We start from the raw sequence: 15954 nt of genomic DNA, 5'->3' as shown, positions 1-15954 counted from the left end.
TAAGAATTGGCTTACTAGTGTTAGAAAAATTACTTTTAGAAATGCCTTTCGGTCATTCGGTGTACAAGTAAAGAGAAAGAAAACAAGCCTTTTAGTAATGTTTTGTTACCAAAGATTGAGACATCTATTTTTTCCTTTTTAACAATGAAAAATTAGACCCTTATGTTCTTAATTACCATTATGCAGCAAGAAAAAGGGATTAACAGATTGCCAGGAATACATGAGGAAGCACATGTCAATAAAACTGGAAAAAGAAATAAGATTACAATAGAGATTTAGGGGACAAATTTTACTTGAAAGATTGGCCACATTTGCTTTTACATCAATGAAAACAATTGTGGACATTAACAGCTCTACATTACCCAAATCTACCATGACGAATTGTACATAAATGCCAGGTAAAAACCATTTTCTGGCAGAAACTAGGCAATCTCATCAAATTTCACAGAGGGGCTTCAATGTCAAGTCTTGTGGAGTTTAAAACCGAATACCCTGGGAACATAACTCTGCATTTGCTTTTGCGGCTTGAAGTGTCCATAAGTCATCAAAAAGAGGTGAGGAAATGTTGTCCCAAAGTAAGCTCCGTCAATATCTTGCCCAGTTAAAGAAATCAGATCCAAGGATGAGTAATACTTTAGTCACAGTAAAGGAGGAAACACTACAATGTACTATGAGCAGAACTAATCTGGATGTTCATATGCATCCCATGCCCCAAGGCAATTCAAAATATGCAGAATCACAAAAGACACTTCTTCGATCAAAAACAATCCGAGCTAACAAAAAAGAAAAGCATACATGAGAAAAGCAGAGTTGTTTAAAGGATCATTAGAAACCCTGAAACAAGACGTGTGCATCATTACCCTTGGGCACTATCTTGAAGACAGTGACCAAGCAATAAATATTTCACCTAAATTCTTTTGTCTATATGATTCGTTTGGGTTTATAGTTATTTAATTTTGAACTACAAATATGTTTACATCTTTCCCTTCAATTGTGCCTTTCTCCTTAAAGGCAGGCACTTAATATGCGCTCTGCAGTTGGCTTAAAGCGCAAATAGATGCCAGTTTTTTTCGCCTTTTGCCTTTAATAGCACTTGCTAACGAGGAAGTGTTTTAGGGAAAAAGGCATAAAGTGATAACAGTGAAGGATACTGCCTTGGTATTTTGATCGTGGATAGTAGATATCTTCACATTTTGGACAATAAATTTTTACAGTACTTGAGCGTGGAATATCAGACTGACCAACTGGAAGACAAGGCTGTCCACTGCAATAAACTCGTGGGCATCTACCAAAGTCGTAGTTCTTGTACTTCTCCAACTGAAAAACGTTTACCAGGAAATCATTTTTCAAAAAACGAAGACCACCAAAGGAAAGGAAAAAAAAAAGGGGGGGGGGGGTGGGGGGTGGGGGGGGGGGGGACAACCAAAGCAGATAACACCAGAATCCTAAAAACGGCGACAGCCTGACATAAGATGCATTACCATTGCAGCCATTCCCTTGCTGGTCAAAATATATCGGACGTGGATCAAGCCATACAGCATCTCTGCTGCTGATTCAACCAATTCATTCTGCTCTTCAGTGAACATATCACCTATTCAAAGCAGGACAAATTAAAAACTCCTATTAACATTTTTAGTTGCAGTAAAATAGAGACCAAAATTTGCACTTTGAATGGGAAGAATGCTTTGTTTCTCAACACGAAAGCTGAAATTAAAAACAAATGAATCCAAAAGCTTGGTATGGCACCATATGTACAAGAATGCTAGTAAGGAAGAGGTTACTATTTTATCCTGTTAAGAAAGATGGACCTTGGTTTGATTCTACTCCTACAACTAGCTCATGAGATGAGTAATTCCAAAAGACCATACACGGAATAACAATTCATCTCCTCAACCTATGTGGATATTCTAACACAAGATTCAACAGTTTGTACCGAAAAGCCTGTTTAATTAACAAAATAATAATCCCAAAGTTAGGGCACGTCAATTTTCCAAGCATTGGAATTCTATGTTGCTCGGATTCTCTGAAAATATCGCCCGGTGTGTGTCGGATCCTCCAAAAGTACTGTATTTTTGGAAGATCCGACACGGGTGCGGCATCATTTTGGAGAGTCCACGCGACATAGTTGGAATTCATTCAGTGACCACAATATCTGATTACAACGGCATGCCTCTTCACAAAAATGAAACAAATGAAAATCCAATATTCTGCAAAGCAGTCAGAATTATGTACAAAGTTTTTTTGATCGGTCAAAATTACGCACAAAGTTAATGGTATCTAATTTCAAGGTAAAGTAGTCGGCATCATTTTGGAGAGTCCATGCGACATAGTTGGAATTCATTTAGTGACCACAATATCTGATTACAGCGACATGCCTCTTCACAAAAATGAAACAAATGAAAATCCAATATTCTGCAAAGCAGACAGAATTATGTACAAAGTTTTTTTGATCGGTCAGAATTACGCACAAAGTTAATGGTATCTAATTTCAAGGTAAAGTAGTCTTTTTTCAGTCAGAAATTTGCAAAGAACTAAAAAATCCCTATAGAAATTGGCTCTGTTTTCATCCAAGTTAAGCTAGAAGTCCCAAACCAATTAAGCAAAGTATCTGATTTGGATATGCTGGGGACCAGTTCCATACTTCCTCTTTCATTTTTTTTTTTGTGTGTGTGTGTGTGTGTGTGTGTTGGGGGGGGGGGGGAAGAGGGTCCCAATTCCTTACTTTTGTTTCAAAAAGGTTGCCTTCATAAAACAGATACACTATGCTTCAGAGGTTTAGCAGGCTTATCAACAGAGACTGAATGTTTATTGGCGCTAACTTTTTATCAATAGCCACCACCAGAAACTACCCATCCCAGGAGAGTTTATCTATTGAAACAAAAAAATTTCCGAATTCCTGAAATTGGAACCTGCAGAAGTGATGCCCAAGCACTACACATTTAAATCTTGAAAATATGTTCAATAACAATTGGAATTTGAATAGAGACGTCCCACAGAAAGAATAATTAGATGGTGGACTTGGCAGATTGATCTTTTATCCAGCCGTACAAGCTAAAACAGATCACCGATTGTTTCCATCAGATAGAGATGAAGCTTAGATTACACCAATGATCTTATACGCACTAACTCTATAGCTCTGCAGGAGTCCTGAAATAACAACATGATTCCAACAACCTTGAAGTGCCAAAGACAATAACCAGGCAACTCTTATGATGTTCAGTATGTTTCCACTATGACTAAAATAACCTAATCCTTTTTATCTATGGAAGACCAAAAACTTACATCATTAGATTGAAACGACAAGTTAAATGTAGTTCTAGTGCAATTTATCCAAAAATATTAAGCAACCTAAAGAAGCAACTATACTTACCATGAGAGGATTCAACATCAAGGATTAGATCAAGTGCAAAGTCATAGTATGGAACTTGACTACTCAATCCACAGAGGTTAAAATCATCTTGAATGTAGTCGTCATCAACCTCGCAGAAGAACTCATTCCCACGCAGGTTACAAAACCAAGTAATCCATGATGTGTCATCTCCATCAGAACCACTAACATCAGACTCTTCACTGTCTGATTCAGATTCCTCTGCAAAATACACATCCATGGGCATTTACTCATTTCTTGCTTGAAATGCAAGTAAAAAAGTCAAATCATTAAGAAAACCGAAGCATAAGCAAAATAAAATGGCTGATGTCCCCAGGAGTAATGAAAACATAGTGGCCACATGCTTTGGCTTTTCCAGTATCTTCGGGTGAAACACCAAGACTCAAATCAATAATAGTCTACCTCTCTAATATAAATCACTAGAAGATACCAGTAATCAAAAATCAAGGTTGATGTCAAAAGAGTAATGAAAATAGAGAGGAAACATGAGTTAGCTCTCCAAGTAACTATAGGTAGTAACTCGAAAGACTCAAATCTATAAGTCTACCTCTCTAAGATATAGCACTAGAGGATACCGGTAATCATAATTCAAGGTTGATGTCAAAAGAGCAGTGAAAATAGAGAGGAAACATGAGTTAGCTCTCCAAGTAACTATAGGTAGTAACTCGAAACAAATTGATAAATACTCTTGATTTCAATTTCCGTGAGACACCAAATGAAACCATCAGTTATAACCTGATTACCCACACCACCCTAAACCATAATAGCAAGATGCTGCATCTGAGTATTCATCAGTAGATCCATATACAATGAATCCACCTCTTACAATGCCTGGTAAGCAGGTCCCAAGATTCCCAAAAAAGAAGCAATTGCAAAGAAGACATAATATCGTAAGCCATGACCAACAATGAATCATGCTTACAACCAGCATACTCTGTAAAACCATATATCATTTTACCTTGAACGTTTTGAGAATCTATGAACTTTCTACAATGTAACTTCATAAGATACACAAGGAAGCAGAAGCAGAATAGAATGGCATTCCAGTAATAGCTATTCCATCCATGTTCCACCTTTGATACTTGACAGAACTTTTCCAGCAATAGCTTTTCCAGCCACGTTCCACCTTTGATACTTGACAGAACTTTTTTCACATCTCATTTTACATGCTTCTTAGGAGAAATTGAATTTCTATTATTCCAGCCAAGTTAAATGCATTCTATCACATAAAACCTTAACTAAGGAAAATAGATCCATCTAAGACTCTACTGAGAAGTGCCAAAGAAGTTCCTTTTGACAATAAGTGCCAAAGGAGCCCCCTTTACATATTCATGCAGATAACGTAATTTCGTAGAGTCATTCGGTCTGAATAATATATGAAAAACATAAGCAATATGACAAAAAGGGAATACCTAGGATATAGAAGATCATAACATGAGTGATTCGGCAGATTTGGATTCATATAAATATCAATGCATGGTATATATATATATATATATATATATATATATATATATATATATATATAAAAGATCTATAAGTACAGATATCATCATCTACATCCAGAAAACCATATGCTTTGGAAGAAGCTTGTACAGTTTTGGATCAATTTTAGAACCATTTTCGATATGTAATTTGGAAGGGGAAGAATGATAGCCAACTGGAACTCCAAAAGAAAATTTACTGCCACCACCAAGACCAAAATGATGTAGAAACATATCTTCACATCTGGTAGACACGAGTAAAGAAAATTGTAATCCAACAGTTGACATCAAAATTCTTTTTTTTTTACTACGATGGGTCCAGGCCAGCTTGTGCACACCTCGACTATCTCTTACTATTTTGATAGAGGAGACTGCCCACACTGAACACCAACCCAATATTCCATCGGGTACCTGTAACTTTGTCTGAGATGGGAAGAAATCGCTTAAGCCTAATTTCTTTTCTTGTGAAGTCCTAACCAGCTTGCACGCACATCGACTATGCCACATGTTACATGCTACCTCCCACTATCACCGATACTGGGTAACTCTGCCAACAAAAGCTTAGGCAGATGGAAAGAACCACCTAATATTTTTTTTTGCCTCCGCTGGTATTTGAAAATCAAAATACTATACCAAACCTAAAGCCCAAAACTCATCTCCAGATATTTATTCCTAAGATCATAAAAAGAAATGAATGATTAACTACTAAACTAACCAATTTTTACCTGCAAAGAGCAAAATCTTATGCATTCATAAACATAAAAACTGGTTGTAGCAGTAGGAAAAACAAGTATTCCCTCTGTCCCATTTTACGTAGCAAACTTTACTTTCTTAGTCGGTCTCAAAAAAAATAACATTTCTGTAACTATAAAACTTACACGCAATGAGATTATTTATAGTCACGGAGATATTTATGACTTGTTTTAAGTCGCAAATTTCTAAAGTAATCTTTTTCTAAAACTCCATGGTCACTCAAACACAGTCACATAAAGTGGGGACGGAAAGAGTAACACTTTTACATACCATCAGAGCACTTGTTTTTGGTGGTGAGAGTAGAAGAAGAAAGAGTATCCATATGCTGATTAATATTACGATGATGCCATTTTCCAGCTGACGTGGACGGAACAGCTTTCTCCTTCAACGCTCTGGATGTAGGTGCCGCTGAAGATTTCTCCAATTGCTTATCTAATGCAACGTTGATTATTCGCTTCCGATCCAACGGTCCTCCACCGCCTCCTCGATCTCTATACATTTCTATATCTATGCTTCTAAATTCATGTGTATATATGTTCTTCTGAGAAATGAATGATTCGATTACAGAAAATAACCACCGAAATTGGGGAAATCGAGAGAGAAGAACAAGGTCAAGCTCTTATTATTTGGGTGCGTGCGTAGGGAGAGAGTGAGTTGGAGAAACGGAGATAACTAGGGTTTCATTTCGTCTACATTAGCGAGGGGGAAAGGGAAAGGACACGACGAGCTCCTCGGAAAAATGAGGTAAAAAAGAGTCTTGCGTAACAATAACAAAAAATGTGAAATTAAAGGGGTTGAGATAGATTAAAAGTTATAAAAGTTGTGGGTTAATATTAAAGTTTTTAAAATTTTTAAAAAATCATAACCATTCAAATTATTTCAAATTTTTATTTCTCTCGTCTCTGTGTCTGTCTTCTTTACTTCTTTTCTCCTTCTTCCTTCTATCTTCTTTCTCCTCCTCATCCTCACACTCTTCTTCTTTACTTTCATTTTTCTCTTCATATTTGTTGTTGTTGTTGTTGGTAGTTCGTATATGTCATCTTCTTCTTCTTCATTTTCTTCTTTGTCTTTTTCTTCTTCCCCTCTTCATCTCATTTTCATGTTCTTCTTTTTTCATTTTTTTCTTTTCTTCTGGTGGTTTAAAATATACGAGAGAAAAAAAAAATATCAAATTTTAGTGAATATTCTGCAAAATACCCTCTAGATATTTTGAGACATTCTCATAAATAAGTATTATGCAAAACATCCCCTCAAAGATCCTGGATCTCTCGAATATTTCTTCAACTTCTTTCTTTTTGATGTTTGATCTTTTTGACACATATATTTGAAATATTTGTGCAAAGGTTTGAGACATCTGTGCAGATGTTTTGAAACATCTGAGTAGATGTTTGAAACATTTCTCTAAATATTTGAAACATCTTCCTAAATATTTGAGGATTAAGAGTGGCGGGCATAGAGAGGAGCGTTGCAAGATGTAGGAGTAAGGGGAAGATAGAGAGGAGCGTTGCGAGATGGAGGAGTGGCGGGATGAGGTAGAGGAGGAGGAGGGAAGGAGTGGGAGGAGGAATAGGGGTAGAGGAGGAAGGGGACTTTTTTGTAAATAAGAAAACTTTGGGGGTTTTAAAAATTATGTCATTAACACTAATCACAAAGTGTCCCTTTTATCCCATTCTTAACACTTTTGTCTTAATAATTGATATAAGTTTTAAAGTGTCTTAAAAATTGAGCTCCTCTTCAGTTCTGTTTCCTCTCTCTTCTTTTTTAACTAGTGAATTTGTGGTCCTAAACAATTCAAAAAAGGCCCCAGAGTATTTGTTTGGTTATAAAAACTTCTCATTAAGGATATAATTGTAAGTTTAAGCAAAATTATTTTCAAATTTAAAAAGGGATCATTCTTTTTAAAACGGACCAAAAAGAAAATAGGTTCACATAAACTGAATCGGAGGTAATATACAAATAAAGAACTTTCTTAGAATTTGTTAGCCATGTGCATATAAAGAGACCAATTTTCCCCTCAAATTCAAGAACTCCTGAGTGATATTAGAGCAAAATATAAACCTAAGTGTTACTGATAAAATAGTTTGAAACTTGAAATATTATCTATTCGGCTTTAAAAATCAAAATATTGATGAAAGTGGGACTATTTAGGGTTTTTTTAATTACCTTTCCAAAAGTCTTCATTTTTTTTTAAATTTCGTGCTCAATCAAACAGGTTCACATAAATTAGAACGGAGTGAGTAGTATTTAACTTTTTCCTTCCATTTGTGAGTTTACTTTAATGCTTTCATAAGTTTTTATTATTTAAAAAATCTAAAATGAAGAGGTGCTGTCTTGGCAGCTCTTATGAACACCATACCGATTGGCCTGTCTATAATTGACAGTATATATAAGAGTATTACTTCCAAGAAGAGTAAAGTAGCGTAAAATAAAACAACCCATAACCTTGAAGTATTAAAAAACTTTCAAATTCACATCAGGGTTAATTAAGCTTGCTACCTCATTTTTAAAGTTAAATAAATAGCGCTCCCTAATTTATAATTCCATAATCTTAGCTTGCCAAAACTTTTGAGCAATACCCATAAAAGCGATAATGTAAAGACATTGGGATAAGTGATTGGAGCTTCACATTTCCGGTGTAACCATGTCTTTTACTCAATTCCTTCTAGAAAGAGAAAACTCTTGCGTTATCCATTTATGATCAAATTTATGTGGAAACTGGTCACTGCACAATCCTACAAATGAAATTAACAAAAAAGTATAATGATATAAATTTAAACATATCATAAATTTAATTTTGATATAAAAAGTTACAAAGTGTAACCTTTGGGATTCTTAAAATAATTAAGGTAAAAGAAAAAGTATATATATGAAAAATAAAACAAAAAGATACTTTTAGGAAAATGAAAACAGAAGAAACTAATTAGAAATAAAAAAAAAAGTAGAAAGAAATAATGATAATACCAATTTTTTCCGTTAACCTCTGCTTTATTCTTCCTCCCAAGCATGTCAACAACTTCTTCCCTTCTTAAATCGTAAAAACAAATCCTTCGTCAAAGATATTTTTTACAATCAATACCCAGAATTGATTGCAAATGTAATATTGTATTTCATGAAAGCCTACATCAACGATCTCTTAGCAGTAAAAAGTAAAATGCTCGACACTAAAAATCATGAGATACCTTCCTCAGTTCCTTGCAGACTTACTTGGGCACAAAATTTTTTAACTTGGGGACATCGAAATCCAGGGCTATAAAAGTTTGTGGACCTTATGAATTTGCACAACGTAGTTATAGACTCAGAAACATGCGAATGAAGAATATATATTGAAAATAATCGCGAGTTACCATTATAATATATTCAAAGTAAACAGGAAACAAAAGCGAGTTCTTACCACCATTAATTTTGGTGAAAAAGATGGAGTAGAATCCTTATGGAGGCAATAAGATGATTGCTTGAGGATATTCTCTATATATAAGATTAGATACCATGTCCCTTTAAAACTGGAGAAACTGAAAGGCCAAAGGTTTTACGAGTTTGGTAAAAGTTTGAAACGACACCTCTCTCTCTTTCCTCATTTATTATGGAGATACAGTTACAAGGCTAATTTTTAATGTAATAATTAGTTATTGTATTAAAATGAGAGAAGAAAATCCAAAAAAATGAGATAAAAGATAAATGCATTCCCGCATGTGAAGCCTGCCACGTCACTTGTTTATTCCCCAGCATCATAGATAGATTGGGTTTCCTCATTTAGATTTTTTCCTCTTCTTCTGCTTTCCTTCTAGTAGCATTAAAATAGTACTCTTATGTAATCCGGACGTGAACCTATTTTCTTTTTGATTCGTTCTTATTTTTTTTTTAAATTTGGAAATAATTTAGCTTAAACTTTTAATTTTACTCATAATAAGAAACTTTTATAACCACACAAATACTCTAGCATATCTACAATCACAAGTTTCAAAAGAATTATAACAATACAAATATTATGACTTGTTTAGGACCACAAATTTCAAAAGTATTCATTTTTTCTTAAACTCCGTGCCCAGTTAAACAAGTTCACATAAATTGGAACAGAGAGAGTACCAAATTAGTCATATTTCACTTTTCTTGGAAGTTAAATTATACTACTAACTTTGATCAATATTTTAAATTTTTGTATTATATTAACATAAGAAGCACATTATAATTTAGTAGTACTATATAATTTTTAAATATTTAAAGTTTAATTTTAATATATTAAATTAATATAATCCAATTTAATTTTGAAGATTAGTCAAATTGACTTCTATGAAGCAAAACATGACTGTATACGATTAAAACCAGGCCAACCCGATTTTACTGTTTGACCGAGATCGGGAGTTTGCATCGAAGGACAACTCTGAAGTAGATCGGATCAAAGCACGAAGACAAGGTACTGAGATCGGAATTCGAGGCACCTGCCAAGATCGAGGCCGACAACAATCGAGACCGAACGAGACAGGTATCGAGCAATACCGAAGATTGCGTAATAACGAAAAAGCGAGATATCCGCGACCGGTCGAAGATCATGACGGAAATCTCGGAACAGATCGAATCAAGAACGGTTGTTTAGTTAATCATGGGATTTCCTTCTGTAATTAGAATTGTACCATATATAGAATTCTTCTACTATATAAAGGGGAGTTCTAACCATTTGTAGCCACAACTAATAACAAAGCAATATACTTTTCTTCCTTGCTCACACTCTTGTTCTTCAGCTTATTGTGCTTTTATCGTCCTAGCATCAATCAGTTCGAGGATACTCTAACTCAAGGGTTGAGTTCTACTCAAATACTGGTTTGATTTACTTTATTGTATAATTCTATCTTTAATCTTCATATTTATCAATCGGTATTAAGTGAAATTACGTGTCCTTAAATCCACATTATAAGTTTAATTGTTATCCAATTTTGAGGGTAAACAGTTTGGCGCCCACAGTGGGGCTAAGGATAATAGTGATTGCTTAATATTAATTGCGATAACACTACTTTATGCTTGTTCTTGTAAGTGTTTTTGTTTTCAGGAAAAAGCATGTCAAACTCACAAACAACACCCACACATGGTAACAACGGTTTCGGATTTCACGGAGAAAACGACAATATAGTTGCCCCAGAAATCGAGGTGCCTCAGGCTGATCTCGAGGGAGTACCAATTGCAAACCTCATCGACGTCAGTTCACATATCGCCCTAAATACAGATTTGGGTGTTGATCCCGAAGGTAGCGTACGCAGGGAAGGTCGATCTGGTGGTCGAAGTACGTAGGGCGAAGGAGATGGTGGATTTAGCCTCTAATTGATATTTGAAATATTACAGGCTCAACAAGCCGTTGTAGTACAATTACAAAATCAACATCGAGTGCCGAGTGGGGTAGAACCTGAAGTCGTCCACCGAACCGACCTAGTGTCGAAAAGGTCAAATGCCAATGAATCGGGGACTGACCCCGTCATTATGAAAATGTTCAAGGAGCTCACTAAACGAATTGAAATGGGAGAAAAGAAAATCGAGGCAAATAACAAGAAAGTAGAGACCTATAACTCCCGGGTTGATCAAATACCGGGGCACCGCCAATTTTAAAAGGTATGGACTCGAAGAAGTTCGTGCAGAAGCCGTTCCCCCCGAGTGTGGCTCTGAATCCGATTCTGAAGAAATTCCGCATGCCGGAAATCCCCTAGTACAATGGGACCACTGATCCAAATGAGCATGTCACCTCCTATACATGTGCGATAAAAGAAAATGATTTAGAAGATGATGAGATCGAATCGGTTCTACTAAAGAAGTTTTGAGAAACTCTATCGAAGAGGGTAATGATATAGTATCACAATCTGCCACCTAATTCCATCGATTCCTTCGCCATGCTTGCAGGCTCTTTCGTAAAGGCACACACCGGAGCAATAAAGGTTGTGACTAGGAAGTCGGACCTCTTCAAGGTAAAACAGAAAGATAACGAAATGTTAAGGGAGTTCGTATCTCGGTTTCAGATGGAACGTATGGAACTACCACCAGTCACAGACGATTGGGTTATTCAAGCTTTTACTCAAGGTTTGAACGATTGAAGTTCGGTGGCCTCACGACAGCTAAAGCAGAACTTAATTGAATACCCGGCGGTAACCTGGGCCAATGTACATAATCGATACCAGTCAAAGATCAAGGTCCAGGATGATCAATTAGGGACTCCTTCCGGTTCCGCTTATCCGATCAGGCCCGTTGGAAGAACTCAGAGAGATATCGACAGAGAACCTCGGTCGAACAAAGACCGATATCAGCCACACAATGATGATCATAGAAACAGCGGCCAGGGACGCAATCCCATCCGAAATGATCGAAGGAAAGATCAAGGACAGAGCTCTCGAGGGCTCATGAGCAAAAACTATTTTGATAAACTTGCCGATCCCACAGAGGCACCACGATTATCAGAATACAACTTCAGCATCGACGCGTCAGGTATATGTAAAATATGTAAATACCATGGTACCCATGGTCATAGAACCAAAGACTACAGACAACTAAGGGAGAGGTGGCCCGTCTATTCAACGAGGGTCACCTTTGAGAGTTCTTAAGAGACCGAGCTAAAAATCATTTTAGAGACAGGGATGCAGACAGAAAAATTGAGCAGGAATAACCACAACACGTGATTCACATGATCGTTGGTGGGATTGATATTCCACAAGGGCCTGTTTTCAAACGCACTAAGGTATTGATCACCAGGGAAAAACGAACTTGAGACTATACACCAGAAGGCACTTTATCATTCAACGATGAGGAAGCAGAAGGAATCTCACAACCCTACAATGATGCATTGGTAATCTCTATCCTTGTGAATAAAATTCAGGTTAAACATGTTTTAATTGATCCAGGAAGCTCGGCCAATATTATTCGATCAAGGATTGTGGAGCAGCTCGGCTTACAAAACCAGATCATGTCCGCAGCTCGAGTTCTCAATGGTTTCAACATGGCAAGCAAAATAACTAAAGGAGAAATCATTTTACTAGTAAATATAGCTGGGACTATTCAAGAAATAAAGTTCCACATGATCGAAGGCGACATGAGATACAACACCCTGTTCGGAAGACCCTGGATTCACAATATGAGGGCAGTTCCTTCAACACTTCACCAAATGCTAAAGTTCCCAATACCGGATGGAGTAAAAATGGTATACGGGAACAACACGCTACAAAGAGATGTTCGCGGTCGACGAAGTGATACCGGTATCGGCACTTTCGTCAACAAAAAAATTGAAATCCAAAGGAAAACAGGAAGCTAAATAGCAACCACAACTACCAGCCTCGACTGAATCGGAGGAGCAGGGAACAGACGAGGACAATGACTATTGGATCCCTCGATCCTTCATAATCCCCGAGGATTCCGACGCCACCAAATCGTCGGTCGAGGAGCTAGAGCAGGACGTACTGATCGGGTATCTACCCGATCGAAAGGTATACCTGGGAACAGGGTTAACCCCCGAGCTCAGCGAAAAACTCGTTAAATTTCTTATCAATAATATGGATTGTTTTGCTTGGTCCCATTTAGATATGACAGGGATCCCGCCGGAAATCGCTACACATCGACTGAGCTTGGACCCGAAGTTTTTCCCAGTAAAACAAAAGAAAGACCCTAGTCTAAGGTTAAACACACATTCATCAAGGACGAGGTAACCAAACTTCTCAAGATAGGATCCATTCGGGAGGTAAAATATCCCGAATGGTTAGCAAACGTAGTTGTAGTCCCTAAAAAGGGAAATAAAGTTAGGATGTGTGTAGATTATAAAGATTTGAACAAAGCATGTCCTAAAGACTCTTTTCCTCTACCGAATATCGATCGCATGATCGATGCCATGACCGGCCACGAGATCCTTAGTTTTCTCGATGCTTACCCCGGGTACAATCAAATACAAATGAACCCGGAGGATCAGGAAAAGACTTCGTTCATCACTAAGTACGGCACCTATTGTTATAATGTAATGCCGTTTGGACTAAAAAAATACTGGTGCCACTTATCAACGCCTAGTAAATCGAATATTCGAAGAACAAATAGGTAAGTCAATGAAAGTTTATATTGACGATATGCTAGTTAAGTCCCTGCGAGCAGAGGATCATTTGACACATTTGCAGGAGACCTTCGATATACTAAGGAAATACAACATGAAACTCAACTCGGAGAAGTGTGCATTCAGGGTCGGCTCGGGCAAGTTTCTCTGCTTTATGGCATCAAATCGGGGTATCAAAATCAACTCCGATAAGATCAAGGTGATCGAAGACATCACAGTCGTGGATAATGTTAAGGCCGTACAAAGATTAACAGAGCGCATAGCCGCCCTAGGCCGATTCATCTCAAAGTCTTCAGATAGAAGTCACAAGTTCTTTTCGTTGTTCAAAAAGAAGAACAATTTTGCATGGACCCCGGAATGCCAACAAGCATTGGAAAAGTTAAAGCGGTACCTTTCGAGCCCGCCGCTCCTTCATACTCCAAAAGTAGATGAGCAACTCTACTTGTACTTAGCAGTCTCAAAAATCGCGGTAAGTGGAGTCCTAGTTCTAGAAGAGCAAGGTATGCAATTTCCTGTTTACTATGTTAGTCGAACTCTAGGCGAGGCCAAGACCCGGTACCCATACTTAGAAACGTTGGCGCTTGCCCTAATAAGCACCTATAGGAAATTAAAATCATATTTTTAGTGTCACCCAATTTGTGTAGTGACCAATTATCCTCTTCACAATATTTTGCATAAGCCCGAACTCTCGGGCCGATTGGCCAAATGGGCCGTCGAAATCAGCGGGTACGATATCGAGTATCAACCCCGAACGGCCATCAAGTCTCAAATCTTAGCAGACTTCATGGCCGACTTTATGCCAGCCCTCGTATCTGAGGTCGAAAAAGAACTATTATTAAAATCGAGTACAACATCGGGGGTGTGGACCCTATTCACAGATGGCGCTTCAAATGTGAAGGGTTCCGGGCTAGGCATCATTTTGAAGCCGCCTACGGGTAATACAATTAGACAGTCTATCAAAACTTCCAAGTGAACTAACAATGAGGCCAAGTATGAGGCCATGATTGCAGGTCTCGAGCTAGCTAAGAGCTTGGGAGCAGAGGTCATCGAAGCCAAAAGTCACTCCTTACTTGTGGTAAACCAAGTCAACGGAACCTTCGAGGTTCGGGATGATCGAATGTAGAGATACCTGGATAAATTACAAGTGACATTATATCGGTTTGAAGAATGGACCCTACGGCATGTACCTTAAGAGCAAAACAACGAAGCCGATGCCCTCGCAAATTTGGGCTCATCAGTTGAAGACGACGAAATTAGAGCGGGGACTATCGTGCAACTTTCGAGGTCAGTGATCGAAGAAGGCCACGCCAAAATAAACTCCACAAGTCTGACCTGGGATTGGAGGAATAAATATATCGAGTACCTAAAGAACGGAAAGCTTCCGTCGGATCCTAAGGAATCAAGGACTCTACGTACGAAGGCCGCACGATTCATATTGACCGAAGATGGAACACTATATAGAATGATGTTCGATGGACCATTGGCGATATGTTTGGGTCCCGGAGACACCGACTACGTCCTACGAGAAATTCACGAGGGAACTTGCTGAAATCATTCCGGTGCCGAATCATTGGTTCACAAAGTCATCAGAGCAGGATATTACTGGGCCAATATGGAAAAAGATACGAAGGAATTCGTTTGAAAGTGCGACAAGTGTCAAAGATATGCGCCAATGATCCACCAACCCGGGGAGCAACTACATTCGGTCATGTCCCCATGGCCGTTCATGAAATGGGAAATGAATATCGTCGGCCCTCTACCATCGGCCCCATGTAAAGCTAAATTCATTTTATTTATGACTGACTATTTCTCTAAATGGGTTGAAGCACAGGCCTTCGAAAAAGTTAGGGAAAAATAAGTTATCGACTTCATCTGTGACCACATTATATGTCGATTCGGAATGCCTGCCGAGATCGTATGCGACAATGGAAAGAAATTCATCGGCAGCAAAGTAACAAAGTTTCTTGAAGACCACAAAATCAAAAGGATCTTGTCAATGCCATATCACCCCAGCGGGAATGGACAAGCAGAGTCAACGAACAAAACCATCATTCAAAATCTAAAGAAAAGGTTGAACGACGCAAAGGGAAAATGGAGAGAAATGTTGCCCGAGGTCCTTTGGGCGTATCGAACAATGTCAAAATTCAGTACGGGGTCAACACCGCTCTCTTTAGTATATGGTGCCGAAGCTCTAATCCCGATCAAAGTTGGGGAACCTAGCGTCAGGTTTCGATATGCGACAGAAGAGTCGAATCACGAGGCTATGA

General features: G+C 37.9%; 1 protein-coding gene across 2 annotated transcripts; it reads right to left on the bottom strand.

Annotated features, from left to right (window-relative positions):
• Window positions 1-222: 222 nt before the first annotated feature.
• LOC107783425 (casein kinase II subunit beta-1) lies at window positions 223-6685 on the bottom strand. 2 transcript variants are annotated; one of them, XM_016604391.2, is made up of 5 exons: window positions 5896-6685; window positions 3371-3589; window positions 1482-1591; window positions 1152-1317; window positions 223-632 (listed from the first exon to the last, which is right to left on the bottom strand). In XM_016604391.2, the coding sequence occupies exons 1-5, from the start codon at window positions 6122-6124 to the stop codon at window positions 586-588; spliced, it is 771 nt and encodes a 256-aa protein (XP_016459877.1). In that variant the 5' UTR covers window positions 6125-6685; the 3' UTR covers window positions 223-585. The 2 variants fall into 2 exon arrangements, with proteins under 2 accessions (XP_016459877.1, XP_016459876.1); XM_016604390.2 differs by having other exon boundaries at window positions 223-592.
• Between the last annotated feature and the right edge of the window lie 9269 nt (window positions 6686-15954).

This window comes from Nicotiana tabacum, chromosome 23 (genome assembly GCF_000715075.1).
Source record: "Nicotiana tabacum cultivar K326 chromosome 23, ASM71507v2, whole genome shotgun sequence".
NCBI lineage: Eukaryota > Viridiplantae > Streptophyta > Magnoliopsida > Solanales > Solanaceae > Nicotiana > Nicotiana tabacum.
Note: the sequence above shows the minus strand (reverse complement) of the source record. Positions and strands in the feature narration are given on the sequence as shown.

Excerpts from the sequence above, each read along its gene's own strand:
- LOC107783425 (XM_016604390.2), bottom strand. The coding sequence starts at position 6,124 with ATGTATAGAGATCGAGGAGGCGGTGGAGGACCGTTGGATCGGAAGCGA. Across the intron at positions 3,590-5,895 it reads CAAAAACAAGTGCTCTGATG|AGGAATCTGAATCAGACAGT; the intron begins GTATGTAAAAGT and ends TGTATTTTGCAG. Across the intron at positions 1,318-1,481 it reads GCAAGGGAATGGCTGCAATG|TTGGAGAAGTACAAGAACTA; the intron begins GTAATGCATCTT and ends AACGTTTTTCAG.